This window comes from Chlorocebus sabaeus, chromosome 8 (genome assembly GCF_047675955.1).
Source record: "Chlorocebus sabaeus isolate Y175 chromosome 8, mChlSab1.0.hap1, whole genome shotgun sequence".
NCBI lineage: Eukaryota > Metazoa > Chordata > Mammalia > Primates > Cercopithecidae > Chlorocebus > Chlorocebus sabaeus.
Window position 1 is genome coordinate 111,580,042 of NC_132911.1, and position 16,429 is coordinate 111,596,470.

A 16,429-nucleotide genomic window follows, 5' to 3' on the forward strand; every position below is an offset into this window, starting at 1 on the left:
AAAAATAAGTGGTAGAAATACAAAGGAATAATTGGAGTGAGTGAAGCTGGGGGCAAGAATGATGTCTAGGAAGAGTGGAACAGTCCAGAAAAAGAGACAAAGAGGACCAGGCCTTGGGCAAAGAAAGTAAAGGGGTAGGGAGAAAATCAAGAGATATTTCCAAAGTAAACTCATTAGATATTAGTAACTGACTAGATGTAGGGAACAAAGGAAGTAAATGACAAATACAAGAGCCTTTAATCAACTAGCTAAAGAATTAACTGTCCAATAGGGAAAGCAGGAAAGGGAACAGTTGAAGGCAGGTATCAGTGATTACGCGGATCATTTGTTTGTTTGCTCTTAGATCTACCTGCTGCCCTTCCCTCAGGCTCTTCTGCACCACAGAAAACTGTGTTACCCAGACTCCCTTGCCTACTGGCTTCTGGGAGCTTTGGGCAATAGCGGGCACTGGTGGAAGACTGGAGGTTGTGAGATAGGGAGAAGCCAGGGTATTTCCTCCTCTATGAATTTGCCTCAAGCAACATTTCTCACAGCGGCCAGATCATGTCCAATATTTCGGCTCCTACCAAACCAGCTTTCTGTCCTCAGTTCCAGCTCCTTCTGTGGTTATAGCTCTAGCCTTAGCTATGGTTCTAAGTCTAGCTGGGCACCTGTGGCTTCTAGATTCTGGAAACTCCACCTCTTCGTGTAATCCCTCTTGCATTAGGGGTAAAATAGTGTCTCCTGCTGTTTCTAATCTCTGGGTCATCTTGGCAACATATTTTGGCTCCGTGTCTCCTTTATCACCTGTATAACCAATTCCTGGTGTTAAATTCCCTGTTTGAAATACCCTAACTAGTTTATTTCCTTGGTTGTACCCTTATTGATACAGGAATGAATTCCGTTTTGTGTGTATCTGTGTATGTATGCTGCTTATATCAGGGAAACTCAAGCAGATGTAAACGTTTTAGCAAATAATGCCCAGGCATCAAGCAATAGATCAATACTTTTCATAAATGTTCTAGTTTGTTAATAAGGAGAAATCAAAAGAATCCAATGAAAAATGTGATGACCAACTTGTATAGTACTTAGTGTATAGAATGCTGTGCTGACCATACTTTACACATTTTACCTAATCATATCCTTAAAGTACAACCTTGTATATATTTTCATTTGGTCCTTAAAACACAACCCTTGGAGGCAGATGATAAAGTGATCCCCATTTCACAGATAAGGAAACAGAATGGAGGGATTCAGTAATTTTCACAGGCCACTCTCAGTCTGGATTAGAACTCGGACGCTTGGACTCTAATTTATAGTTATCTAGTTTATACATAAACTAGCAACACTAGTTGTGCTAGTTTACACTAACTAGAAAACCAGTTAGTGTTCTAGATGTAGTTACCAACATAGGTTTTTAAAGATTTGTCTTTTTTAAAGGACTGTTATATTTTGGGGGTAGAACAAAGTACTAAGTTATTTCTAAATGTATCTCTAAAGTAAAAAAAAAACTCCACAAAATATAATTTTGAAGTTTTTAATGCACAAAAAAGAACATCCCAGGAACAACAGGTATTGACTTATTAATGATGAAGCACTATATAAGGAGACCCCTCCCCACTTAGTAAATGGGAAAATAGTGTAAATAGACATGAAAGGAGGTAACACTTCAGGATTAAATGCAAACCCTAAAGTTGTATACAACATTCATATATGGCTTATTATCTCATAGCAATATTTTCATAATGATGTATATGATATTTATCCTTATCGGTAAGATGCTTTTGAATCAAAAGTTAAACAAAAACACTGAAGAGGTAGTTTTGCCAATGCAAGGTGAAAAAAAAATGGCTTTACCTTGCTTTGTTTAGAAATCCACAACCATTATTTTTCTGTTCTAATTTTCTCCTGGATCAGCCAAGAAGATAATAATGTTTTGAGAAAAAGCCAATTCACAACCTTCTAAAAACTGGTTCCCCCAAGTGAACAATGATGCGTTCGAAACAACTGCTCTGAAAGTCACCTGGGAAGTTTCCACAGTGTTCCTCTCCATCTTGGATCTGAAACAGATTCTGGCTCAATAGAGACTTGTTAAGATCTGACCAGCAGTCACAGAAATTCATCCATTTATCTCCTAAAATTCTATGCACAGGCTCATGTTAGTAACTTCTTCAGTGACCCAAGAACATTGGCAGGTGCCCTGTCATTGAAAGTCAGGGACTGCTTTAAATTTGGGGGGCAGGGAAAAAGGCAGTCAGAAATAATGTTTGGACAATTCTGTAGCTGGCCTGTGAAATTGGCTACAAGTGACTGGATATAGTCCCTCATGTTTTCAGTTGTGTTTCTTCAAAGTCATCACATCTTAGACTCAAAGGCAGTTTGGGCTTCTGATTGCCAGATGCCACCTGCTGCTATTTCTATGTGTGGGACATGTGGAGTGGGGAAGGTCTATACAATATGCAAACTCTTCGACACTGGTCATTTGACTCTATATACAAAAACTAGTTTATCCTACCCTTACAATGAGAAATAAGCCCACAATGAGGGGAAAAAAGTTTCAAGAGACAACAAAACATGTGTCAATTCTCCAAACTAGAAAAGTCATTTACCAGACAATGGGTTAGGAACCACTAGAAACAAAGTGACATATTAATCAGGTATGACTCCTTACGCACAAGAAAGCATAAATATACAGTAAATAAGAGCTTTATATGTAGCCCCTGCAGAATATGTACATATTAGGGCTGCTGTGAAACTGAGCGGGAATTTCCAGAGCGTATCCTCAGCTAAAAGCAGTTTCATCGCACAACAGTGTGAAGGTGACAGATGCTGAGAATACCATGTGGTAACCACTAAGCAGACATCCACATAAACGTATCCTTGAAAATGCACAACGTGAGAAATAAATGTCACGAGTGAATAGCGCATTGCCTGCCAAGCATCTTCTTTCACATAAATAGGCAGAAGTCCGTCCTCCAGCGGTGGTCTGCAGCCTCACACCGCTAGCGTGTCCGTGGTGCCGGGGACGGATTCTGTCAGCACACACTAAGCCAAGTCATGGGCTGTGCACTTACTCCTGCCTTCACAGTCTCCAGATTCAAACCAAAGCATAAATAACACAGGGGCCACGCTGGTGGTGCTTCCTTTCACCATGTTACTGGGAACAGATACTGGGTAGAGCAGCACAAAGGCTGCACACCAGAGTGCAGGAGTGGAGAGTAGCTTTGTGCACGTTTGCAAAAACAAAAACCCTAAAAATCTACCAGATGTGTCTCTTGTTTTATTGGTTGGCTCTGTCTGTAGCTAGGAAGACGCTGTGTTGCTCCTGGGCTCTTTCTATCAGCTTCCTTTTCTTTTTCTTGTTCCTCTTCTCCTTCGCCTTTGGTGTTCTCTTCCCTACAATGAAGGAAAGAAATGAAGAGATGTCAGAAATGGCTCTTTCTCTAGGAAAGAAAACACAAAAACATTGGGAGTTTTGCACAAAGCCCATCTGGAAAACATCACCTATGGAAAAAGCCTCAAAGAGAAAATTGTTCACATTAATTTTGACAGAATAATAATAATTTACTAAATTGGATATGCTGTCTAAAACAGAGACTGATCTTCCTGTTACACGGAACTGGCATATTGAAAAACCTCCCAGTGGCCTGATCCGTCTTTCAAATATCATCCTGCCACAAAAATTCCATTTATTCCCTCCTACTTTTAACAATGCTACCCTTTACTACACATCTTTACATCTTATTACTGCTCCACATGTCAGTGGGTCAAAAGAAAATAAGCATCTATCTATAGCAAACATACCAGAAGTTTCAAACTCCTCTCTCCCTTCCCCATGGGGGGAAAATGTCTTGCTTTTAACATTATTTCCTCCATATTCCAAATACCAATGTATAAAATGACATATGTGCAATCCTTTATTTTCTATAAAAATTCATGAGGACATCATTCATTATATACCTTATGCTTCTTATCCAAATCCCCTGGACAAGTTGTTGTTATTAATGGAGAACAAGAAGAATGCTTATTTGTTCTGATGAACTGGTGGTATGTGTCTGACTACCAGATGATCACACTAAGTTATCCTATTTCTCTTCTTTGCCTTAGCCACTAGGAAGCCCAGGCTACAAGCTAACTAGTTGAGGTTTTCCTCCATCAGGAATTTTTTAAATGCTGTTTTTCTCTTTGCCTCTGCTATATTTTACTTCCTCCATCTGTGGTTATAGTTTTATAGTCTTACTTTATAAGGTCTCAATGTTTCTAAGTATATATACGTAAGATTTTGAGAAAAAAGAATAAAGAATATGAGACATCTGTCTTAGGTCCATCACCCTCTTTGAGTTCTAAACACACAGAAATCAGAGGATTTTTAGAACAGAAAAGGGCTTTAAAGGCCTCCTGCATTTTACAGAAAGTAAGTCACCCCTAGACACCTTCAGTACAGGAAGACTTTTGTCTCAGTGAACGAGAAAGAATCCTGTTGGCTGTTCTTCCTCTCTTACTTTCCCTACTTCAAATTTTATCTTGTAGTTCTACAAAACCTAACTTTTCTCTTCCGTATAAGGTGTAGCTATTTGACGCACAGTGACCAGTACTACGAATAGGGAACAGAACATTAAGTTTTGTGCTCTTCATCCTTCCCATACCTGTAAAATTACATAACCCAGACCCTTTCATTCCAGGCATATAGCTGGCCAATTTTTCAATCTAGCCTATGGAGAAGTAGGCTGATGTCAAACATGAAAAGGAAACAGACCAGAGTCTAGGGATATACATGTATTCGGAAACCAGAGTCATACAAGGTTAAGGCAGGCCATGAGATTTCTAAATAAGGTAGATGTTTCTTATTTCTGTTCCTTCTGATCAGAAAGGATCTGTTTTAAGGATGGAAAACAGGCTTACTCTTCAAGACCCTAGCACAGTGACTGGCACTTAGTCTATAGTCAATAAACATTTGCTGAGCAAATGTTTTTACATCTTTTTATCACAAGAAAAAAAGATTTAAAAGAATAACTTATGTTTAATAGGACATTGCATTAAAACAATGAGAACATGATCATGCCCCCATATTAAATTATAAAGGTCCTTAAAGCTAACTTCTGCTTCTCATTAAATTCTGGCATTAATGTTATAATGGCATTTTGCCATCTTGAAATGTAGTTAATCCTACGCAATGAAACGTTAGTTCAAGCCATCATTAATCAAAGCAGCTGTAAAGTTACAACTATTTAGTAACATTATTTCTAATGATGAGACACACCAAAGGAGGGCAGAAAAATGAAATACTTAATACAAAATAGCATATTTTAAAAGCTTCAGTTATAAGCGTTGTGAAGAAGTTTTTGTTCTGTATATTCTCTAAATAAACAACAAAATCCTTAGTTTAAAAAATCATTACTCACTACATTTTAAATTCATTTGGTTTATGCTTAATTGATATAAAGCCTGGAGTTTCTTTTAAAAGAAAATTGAAATTAAGTGAATGGAAAAATAAAGCTTATCTTACTAGATTTTAAAAATGTGTTCTGCCAGAATAAAAATATACTGAATATATGTTAAAGAAAGCTTTTCACATTCACAAGAAAGCTTCGTGTAAATTATGTAGTTGCGAGTTAAATATGTACTACTTTCACTAACAGCAAATCCATGCAAAATGATGGGAAAAGCTCATTTTAAGATGGTCAATTTCATGTCATTTACCCAATATATTATTCTGAAGCAATTGTCAATATTAAATGGTTTTGGGTTTGCTCGCTGATATGATATTGTGTAATAGCGAAGTTACTCAATACTTGCATAAAACAGTTGGTATCCTGGCCAAAAATTCAGCAATGCTTCTGAAAGCTTATTTATGTAAAATAATTTTTTAACTTGTACAATTACTCTGTTGGCAATAAGCTATATGGTACCAATTCCAACAAGTAATGTGTTGGGGGCCCTAATTACAACCCTAAAGATTCTCCTCAGAAGTCTCTCTTGAATGACACACCTCTTTGCTATTGTTTGGTTGGTTGGTTTTGCTTTTGGCCCGTCCCATTTCTCACATAAGATATATTGCAAATACCGAGGAATTAAGATGGTTAGCCAAGGTTTGACCACAGACAGGCCTAAATTAACTGAAAATATTTTGTGGTCCATACTACATTGTTCTGACTTCAAGCCCAGCTCAAAGTAGTAAAAGAATACTAAAATACAACATAACATACAGAAAGGGTCTTTCATACATATTCTTTTTTCACATTCTAAGATTTTCAAACGTGAGAAAAGAAATTGGTAAGATTAAAGCTAACAAAAATCCTTGTTTTTATCTATATATTTGAAAATAGGTTATATTAGACATACAAATGTGCTAATTTCCATTTCCGCTTAATTTCTTTACCTCTGTGGATATGGGATTAGACTTGGAGAATGATTTCTAGACTTCAATTGCTGCACATTCCCAAGCACATATATGCTATACGGGAAGTATTTAAAGGCAAATATGATGCCAGTCACCCAATGCACAATTCAAGTCACGAATTTAACTTTACTTTTTAGCTCATGAGAGAAGACCTGGAATAGATACTGCCCAGGATTTAAACAAAAAAAAAAAAAAAAAAAGGTTTGAGTTTTACGAGAGGATTGTCAACATCCAACATATCCAGTTCTGATGACAAATTTTGCACATCTTTATCCCTAGTGTCTTGAGAATGCAGTGGCCTTAACACATCATAACTAAGGGAATATCTTCAAAATCAGGTAGAATCAGGTCTACAGGGCAGATCTTTTTAGCACTGTTATGCAGATGCAAGGAGATGACTGGTCCCAATTATTACCATTTTTAAGGGAGGCAATGCAGTGTGGTTTAGAGAAAGGCTACTTCTGGGAAGAAGAAAACCTGGTAGCTAAGCACAGTCTTCTAACTGAGATGTCTGGTAAGGCATATGCCTGACTCTTAGTCTCTCTGTTTATAGAATGAAAATACTACAGTCATCATTCACTAGAAAGTTAAGAGACACTGTGAAAAAGTTGTGTCCCTAGGATGAAAGGAAGATGTGTAGAATATCACTGGCAAGACAAGATTATCCTCAAAATGAACAAAATTAGAAAGATACTATCAAAGCCACATTCTAACGTAATTACATTGACTTGCTCACATGTGGAAATGGTCCAAGAGCATCACCTATCAACTCTTCTGCAGAGAAATATGAACAATTCCTTACGGAAATACTGCTACCATCCAGCTGTGAATTGCTGCTATTAGAATTAGAAATAGGGTAGATTATTTTGAACCAAGATATAGGCAGACTCACAAATTACATGAAGCTGTGCAAATGCCAAGTCCACTGCCAGTCAGACAGTGATTTCATTCTTTCATAAACTCTCAAAGTCAAGGAAGGTCTTCAAATGCTTTCTCCTCTCACTGGGTATACGTAAGAATCTTTCCATCACCGGAAAAATGTTTCTCGTACATCCCTCAGGGTAAGGCACAGAGGCTGTCTAGAGTTTCCATAATGCAAAGTGTTTTAAGAAAGGCTTTAAGGGTAAATATAATGGAAGAAAACTAAAGAAAAATTTCAGTAGCTTTGACTATAAAAGAGAGAAAAGCTTCTCTCTCTCTATGCACATATGTATAAGTAATACGTGCACATACCTACATACACAAACACACGAGCTGCAGAAAGTAAGCCATAATGATGACAAATGTAATTAACTGTAATTACTGTTGTAGCCACAACTGGGACAAAACTAGGACTGACTTTTACTGATTTTTAAGTTTGTAATGCTCTAACTTGAAACCTGGGCTTCAGTGCATTATAAAATTCATCATGGAGATTTTGAAATCACCTCAGAGAGATTCAGTCATTCTTCAAAGCCGCTAAAACTTAGGGACAAGAAGCCTGTGTAACCACCAACCTGGCAGATATTGTCATATTTCACAGAACACTCTGGAACATGAAATGTTCCTTTCACATATAAAGTCAGAAGGACTGAGTTGTAACTGATGAATAGTACTGGACCATTTATTTTTTTTCCATATGGGCAACTTGATTTCGCCCAAGAATGAGTAGCGAGAGAGATTTATATAAGATTAGTGATTGTCTAGAAAACACCAACTGGTTTCTAAAATATTTTTAAAAGTTCATTTAAAAATAGACGAGACCTAAACAATTCATAAAGGAAATAAATATATTTAAATAATCAAATCTCACAATTAAAACTTCCAAACAAGATGAGATGCCACTACAAAGATCCTTAAAAGTAAAAATACCTAACACTTGTAAGAATGTCATGAGACAGGCAACAGAATGCATTGACAATATAAAATTGATACAGCCTTTCTGAAAAGTCATCTGCCAATATGCACAGAAGTATGAAAAATATTCTTAACTTTTGACTCAGATCTAGGACTTTATCCTCAGAACATAATCTAAACTTGGACAAAGATTTATGCACAGAGATCTTAAGTGCGTTACAATTTTTTCAGTACTAAAATGTCCTGACTACACTTTTCATGACCTCTTCTTTTTGTGATTACTGAGGGAATAAAGTACATTTTCAACTACGAATGCAAGTATTTTATATTTTAAGTAATAGCAATTAACTTTATATCCAGGAATACTATTGTTGGATATCACTAAAACTTATCATAAATGGCTCTAAGAAAAAGCCTGTAATACAAAAGCATTCCTCCTGTGATGGAAATGACAGTAAGCAGATCCTTTTGTAGAGTGATCACTCGTAATTAGACCTGAGATATAAAAACTTAAAAACTATTGACCTAAACCCTTCAGACATTAAGAATGGAGATTTGTTAGTTCTTGAAGCTTTTTTCCCTCTAGAAAGCAGTCCAGGTGGGCAAATATGATGAGCAGGACTGGGATCTACCACACTATGTCCTATGTAGCCTAAGATAATCTTTCTACTGTGCATATAGTTCAGAATAACACATTTATTTTAGTTGACAAATAAAATTTGTATAGTGTATAACATGGTATTGTGATGTACGTATATAATGTGAAATGGTTAAGCTAATAATCAAGCTAATTAACACGCCCATCACCTAATATGCTTTTTTCTTGTGTGAGAACATTTTAAATCTACTCTTTGCAATTTTCAAGTATAAGAGTTATATAAGTGCCAGGCGTGGTGGCTTACGCCTGTTATCCCAGCACTTTGGGAGGCCGAGGCGGGTGGATCACGAGGTCAGGGGATCTATACCATCCTGGCTAACACGGTGAAACCCTGTCTCTACTAAAAATACAAAAAATCATCCAGGCGTGGTGGCGGATGCCTGTAGTCCCAACTACTCAGAAGGCTGAGGCAAGAGAATGGCATGAACCCGGGAGGCGGAGCGTGCAGTGAACTGAGATTGTGCCACTGCACTCCAGCCTGGGCGACAGAGCGAGACTCTGCCTCAAAAAAAAAAAAAAGTTATATAAGTAAAATGTACAACAAATACATATTATAAATAAGTAAAATGTATATGTATTAAATATATGTATTAAAATGGAAATTATTTAAACTTTTATTAAATTTATTTAAAAATAAATTTACATTTTACTTGTTTAAGTAATGTAAATCGACATATTTTAATTATTTTTATTTTATGTATTTACGTAACATAAAATGTAAATAAAATAAGAGTTACTTATTTACATCAGCTGAGGAGTCAGAAGTGAGAGTAAGGTGGAAAGAGTAAAGGAAATGAATCAACTATGGCTCTTTACTGACAGTACAAAGTTCCTTAAAAGGCATTTTTAGTAACAATCATTTGGTTATCTAGAAATGCACCTCTTCTTTTCACTAAAAAGATTCCACAGATAGCTGTGTTTTGAAAGGACTGGCAACATCTAATCCTTCAATAATGGTTTGCTATCATTTTCTTCAAGAAAAAATAATCTAGAGACAAAGCAATAAACATTAAAGTGTTGAAAATAATAACAAGTCACTTACTAAGGAGAGCTTACTTGAATGTCAAGTAGTAACTTAGAAGATTTTTCTTTTTTTTTTTTTTTTTTTTTTTGAGACGGAGTCTCGCTCTGTAGCCCAGGCTGGAGTGCGGTGGCCGGATCTCAGCTCACTGCAAGCTCCGCCTCCCGGGCTTACGCCATTCTCCAGCCTCAGCCTCCCAAGTAGCTGGGACTACAGGCGCCTGCCACCTTGCCCGGCTAGGTTTTTTTTGTATTTTTTAGTAGAGACGGGGTTTCACCGTATTATCCAGGATGGTCTCGATCTCTTGACCTCGTGATCCGCCCGTCTCGGCCTCCCAAAGTGCTGGGATTACAGGCTTGAGCCACCGAGCCCGGCCAGAAGATTTTTCAAAGGGTCACTTAGTCATTTCATCTTCATAAAAGAGCATATGCATTTAAAATCTACACACAATCTAGAGGTAACTTATAAGGGTTGTTCCTCTTGCAAGACTATTGATAAAGAGTGACAACTGTCCAAAGTAAATAACGGACAAAATTAAATGTGACAATCATTCAGAATATCAGGATTCAGAATACTTACTACCTTCACAGGTTTACACTAATTTGTAAAAGCTATTTCAATCAGCCAATCTAAATGGGAAGCCTCTATTACTATTCTTTCATCTGTAAAAATGTACCATATTTTTGATCTAAAATAGTATGAAATGGCTTCAAGACTTCAATTTTTCTTATAGAAGACATTTGATTAGGAGTCAGATCTGTTACCCATTTTTGTTGACAGGAAGTCCTATTTCGTTTTAAAATTTTATTTCATGTTCAAAACGATGGAAATGGAAGAAAAGCTAACCCTGAAGAAGATCACCTGAACCTTTATAAATGAACTGTATTACCACTATGGTTTCCTGCACATGGTATTTCAAAACTTCTCAGAAGTTTCTCATTTTACAGCTCTGAAGAAAATCTGTTCTTTGAGTCTATGACATGGCTTTTAAAGGGGCAATAAGAATATTCCACAACCTCATTCAGCTTTCTTGAAGCAATAAGGACTATAACAAGGTAATCTGAATGAGATTTGGGCTTGCTTCTTAAATCCCTAGTCCGTGAAAGAGAAACACAAGACAGGATTCTGTGGTATGTCACATAGGTAAGCACAAACAAGAAGAGATAGTTTTAAAACTATCTAAAATTATTTTCATAAATACTTTAGGTTAATTGTAAAGGACAAAGGTTTCAGATTAGTAGAAACTAAAATACGACTCTACTATTTGTGTGAAGAAAGTAAATGAACAATTCTACCACAAGGGGGCAATAATTCACTTTTACAGTAAGAGTACTGGTTAGGAGATGGTTTTTTAAAACAATCTACAGGGCAACTTGGGGACTCTAATTTCTTAAATACTTTTTGTTGAACCCCCATTGGAGGCTTTTTCTTTCTTTCTAACCATAGGTAATCTCTTTAGTGGACTAAAGATTAACAAGACCCAAGTACTGCACAAGGTAACAATATAATTGTACTGCTGTTAAAAAGATATTTGGGCTAATCAGAGAAAAAAAGAAACTTAAGAAGGAAAATCTGCTATTCAAATACTGATTTATGAAAAGGCATTATTCACAAATTCTGGTTGTCACTTTCTTATGGGAAAGTTAAACTACCTGAAAAGAACAGGTTCTTATCTTGGATTCCTTATTTGTAAGAATAGAGATGTAAAACTGCAAATGATCTTCAGAGTCTTCCGGTGCAGAAAGTCATAGATTTGACATCAAGGGTGAAAGCTGTTTGGTGGTGATTCCTGACAATTTGGCACGATGAGTTGGCTGCACTGGTGAGGGTGGAAAGACAGCAAATATACTAGGCATTTGCTAGGCCCTGCTGTAGTCCACTTCTGCAAGGTGGTTTAGATAATGAAGCAACTGAAGCACAGAAGATCTACAGTGACCCCTACCCATGCTCCTACAGCTAATTAGAAGGGGAAACCTGTGCTCTGAGCCTAGTTCTGCTACTCTCTCATATACTTTCCCAGCTTTTTTTTTTTTTTTTTGTGAGACGGAGTCTCGCTGTGTCGCCCAGGCTGGAGTGCAGTGGCACGATCTTGGTTCACTGCAACCTCCACTTCCTGGCTTCAAGCAATTCTCCTGCCTCAGCCTCCTGAGTAGCTGGGATTATAGGCACATGCCACCATGCCTGGCTACTTTTTGTATTTTTAGTAGAGACGGGTTTTCACCATGTTGGTCAGGCTGCTCTCAAACTCCTGACCTCGTGATCCTCCTGCCTCGGCCTCCCGATGTGCTGGGATTACAGGCATGAACCACCGCACCTGGCCACTTTCCCAGCTTTAAAGGTCAATGGATAAGGATAGAGAGTCATTTTTCAAAATTATTGAGTCATTCTGCAAGGAAGGCAAAGAAGCACTGAAGACAATATTACCCTGACTGAGTTCCACACACACACACACACAAAAAAAAAAGTCATGTCATCCTAACTATGAAACCTTGTATGAACTGGTAAATTCTGCATAAATAACAACTTCTCTGTAACGCAGATTTTCTGTAAATTTATACTGCATTGATTCATCGTTTATTCTTTTTCTTACATTTTAGCAAGATGCAGGCTATAAAGTTTCCTAAGTAAGGTGAGATGGTGAACATTCCTACTTTGCACCAGGCCCTGTAAGTGCTTTACATGCATTTTCATTTAATTGAATGTTTTTGGGGAAAAGGTAAGTACTCACACTGTGCTGCCAGGATGCTGTACAGGTGCCTGCCCTAAATTTACTCAAAATAAATGCAGATAAATACCAAGCTCATTTGGCACTCGTAAATTAAGTCAGAAAAACCATCAGGTTTGCAGAGAAAATGATTCAGCTGTTTTCATTTGATTAGGAACTATGGGATAACCAGAAAAGCATTAAGTTCCTCCATAGCTGACTTCATACTATAAGGGAAGGTACATTTAAGATAATTCCATTAGAACAAGAAGATGTAATACCTTGCTCTTGGTCTTAAATCAATAACCATTAACTAAATGAAAAACAAAAAGCAGTAGCCCAAGAAATGACATTTAAGACCGTCATCATATGGCGAGCATTTATTTAATCTGGATTCAACACAATTTCTATGGAACTTGACACACAAGTGAAAAGAAAGTAATGGTTTATACATGGCATCTATGTAAGATAATGAGACTGGGCATGATGCACACCTGTAGTCCCAGCTACTCAGGAGCCTAAGGCAGGAGGATTGCTTGAGCCTAGGATTTTCAGGCCTGCAGTGAGTTATCCTGATGCCACTGTACTCCAGCCTGGGTGACAAAGCAATATCCTATATCTTAAAGAAAGAAAAGGGTATAGGTTATTGGTCCAAGCCAACAGCTCAGTTAAGTGGCAGGTCTTATATGAACACAGTTAACACAAGATAACATGAGGGGATGTATGCTCCACAAAGGATCATAAATACATTCCCCACTCTGTGCCCTGTAGCACTTTGAACCTCCCTCATTGTAATATTTATCACCTTCTATTGCAATTTTGTTTGGCTGTATATCATGGCTACTAGTTTGTAAATAATTAAAAATAGGTTGGGCGTGGTGGCTCATGCCTGTAATCCCAGAACTTTGGGAGGCTGAGGTGAGAGGATCGCTTGAGGCCAGGAGTTCAAGACCAGACTGGACAATATAGGAAGATCCCATCTCTATTTTAAAACTTTTTAAAAATATAATTAAAAATAGCTACAATTTAATGTGCCATAGCATCCTGGTTAGAGCCTTTCCAACAATCAAGTTACAGATATTCACTTACACTCATGTCAACTGAGAGTTGGAGTAAAGATATAAGGGCTACATCTAAACACTGACAGTGGTCAGGAACCAAAGCCATACTTTGTCATCTACTGTAAAATGAACTCTCCTGTTCTTCCCAGGATCCCCCATGGCTTCTGGTCTCAACTTCAGCTTTGTACATGGTCTATGTAGGCTATACTGCATCCCTGATAAATTCTGACTTTTTGGCTTACCTCCCTCTTATAATAGCCTCAGTCCTCTTTTGTCTGAATTGCATATTCTCTAGAGAGGAATTCAATATGTCTTAGTCGCTACAGAGCCATGGATGCCTGAACAGCTCTTGGGTGGATCACTCCCAGGTCTAACCTGGAGAAGTAGCAGGGTACAACATGATACTAGCCTTGGCAGGCATCTAGAATACAAGGTTAAGAACACGAATTTGGGGAGTTGGACGGCCCTACATTCAAAGCAGAGTTATGCCACTTAGAAACTAGAGATCTTGAACTAGACACTTTTTCTAAACTTTAGTTTTCTCAATTCTAAACTGGTAGTAGCAATGATGTCTGCTTAAGAGAATATGTATAAAATTTCACATACACCTGGCACACAAACACTAAATAAACTATAGTGCTATATAAGGTGCCTTACTTGTATTATTTCTAATCCTTACAGCAACTCGCAAAGCAAGCATTATATCCATTTTGCCGATGAGGAAATAGGTTTTGAGAAGTTAAGTAAATAGCACAAAATCACATAGCTCAGCAGTGATTCAAACCAACATCTGGCAGATTCTAAAACCTGTAGTCTTTCCACTATAGTCTTTGGATCCCTTGTGTCCAGCAAAATGCCTTGATCTCATAATCATTTAAATGGCTGCTAAACAAACAAACTAATAAGTAAATAATAGGCTGGAGAAGGGCATCAGCTTCCCTGCTCAGTCCCACACAATATCAGGGTTCCCTTAGGTCCCATTAGATCCCTGATGGGCCTGGCCTACAACCCATCTTTCTCAAATCAGTTATTACCTGGGGTTAAGACATTCAAAGCCTCAGTTTCCCAGGGTCAAGCAACACATTTAGCAGCTCCAACTCAGTATCAACAGTGTGCCTATGGCAAAACTCAAGAAAAAATTTAAGAAAAAACACAGGATGCTTATTTTTCAGCTGAGTCGGAAAAAGTTTAAACCTGTGGTTCCAAAAACCAGTTCACAGGCCAGAGGTAAAAGATTCCTCCAGGGAACTTAAAAAAGATTCCCTAGTCATGCACCAACTCCTGAAAGCCCAGAATATTTTTTAAGCTTCACAGATGACTTAGTGCGAAGTTAACTGCATGTGATTCTAGAGCATAAAGTACTGCTGAAAGAGTGTGCAAACCTCTTTCTGCCTGGACTCCCTTCCCTGGGATCTATATGTAGGCAATCCCCCAAGAAGCCAGCAAGCAGAAGTTAAGCTTCCAGTGTGGGGAGGCACACCCAGGGGAGCACACCCAGGGGTAGGGCCCTTATCTTTATGTTCTGGCCAAGGTGGGGCAGGTCACTTGTGCTATAGCAGATTTCTGTCTCCTGTGGACATATTCCAGAAACTGGAGTTACTCTATTCATGAACAGGTTCTTTTTGAAAGGCTTAATTCATTTGCAAAAATTCTAAAGAGACCAAGAAAATTGCAGTTGAAAAAAAATCAAATTTATAATCAAGTTTGGGGCTTCTGCCTAACTAGGGGATGCAGAGTTGGCACTTCAAAAACTAAAAAGATGAGAAAAGTACCTCTCAGTCTAGGGGACACAAATACCGGTGGTATCAAGATATTTGTGGGATTACAGAAAAAAGGTTAGAAAGTTTTTCTTTTCTTTTAGACAGATGGCGAGTTTCTTCCAAAATATTAAAATCAAATGAGTGTAAGTAGTGTGCCAAGTACCAAGTGCTGAGCATAATAACTCATTTCACATTAAAAATATCCCTTTTTCATTTTGTAAAGTTTTCTTATTGATACATAAGAGCTGCACATATTTTCATGGTACACATGATAATTTAAGATTCATATAATCAAAGAAAGGAAATTGGGATAAATACTTAAGGTGAAGGATATCCCAACTTTTCAGAAGAACCTGAGGATCAGAGAGGTAAAGTAAACCTAAGATGCCACAGGCAGTAAGTGGTAGAGTTGAGATTTGAACTCATGTAGTCTGGTACCAAAGCTTACCCTCTTGTCCATTATAAGACTTACATAAGTATAAGCCTGAGTGGGAGGAGAGGAAGGAAATGGTCAATGTTACTTTCTTCCCTTCTGTTATAAACTTCTGCAAACCCCATGAACTGGTCATTCCTTTAAGTGGCTGAATCTTTAAATTCATAAAATGAAGCCTGGGGCCATTATTGGTTTGATACAAGACGAGGATAACCAGTGGTATATTTTGTTATTCTTACAGGACAAAGAAAGTAACAAACATTTGCCAAAATAGTCTCTATCCACAAGACCAGACAAATATTTTGGTCACTTTAGAATCTTGGTCAACTACCCAAGTAGAGGCAATGGATTTCAATTAGGGGAAATATATTTTGAGAAGGAACTCTAACATGTTTGGCATACCTCATGATTACTAGAGACATCTACAACCTTGACAGATTATCTTGATACTAAATAACTTTATCTATAACTACCAAATATTAAAACAGGAGAATATAATTAATTATCTTTTACAAACAGCCTAATATTTAATGAAATGAGTTCATGTCTCCTCAACTGAAAATGGCATTCTACTCTC

At 37.5% G+C, this 16,429-nt stretch overlaps 1 protein-coding gene across 2 annotated transcripts in view; it reads right to left on the reverse strand.

Moving 5' to 3' along the window:
* Window positions 1-1,449: 1,449 nt before the first annotated feature.
* The window catches only part of RSPO2 (R-spondin 2), a 176,742-nt gene continuing 161,762 nt past the window's right edge, over window positions 1,450-16,429 (reverse strand). For both annotated transcript variants that reach the window (XM_073018316.1, XM_073018315.1), the window contains exon 5: window positions 1,450-3,375. In XM_073018316.1, coding sequence (XP_072874417.1) covers window positions 3,260-3,375 — 116 coding nt within the window. In that variant the 3' untranslated portion in view covers window positions 1,450-3,259. The remainder of the gene's footprint in view (window positions 3,376-16,429) is intronic.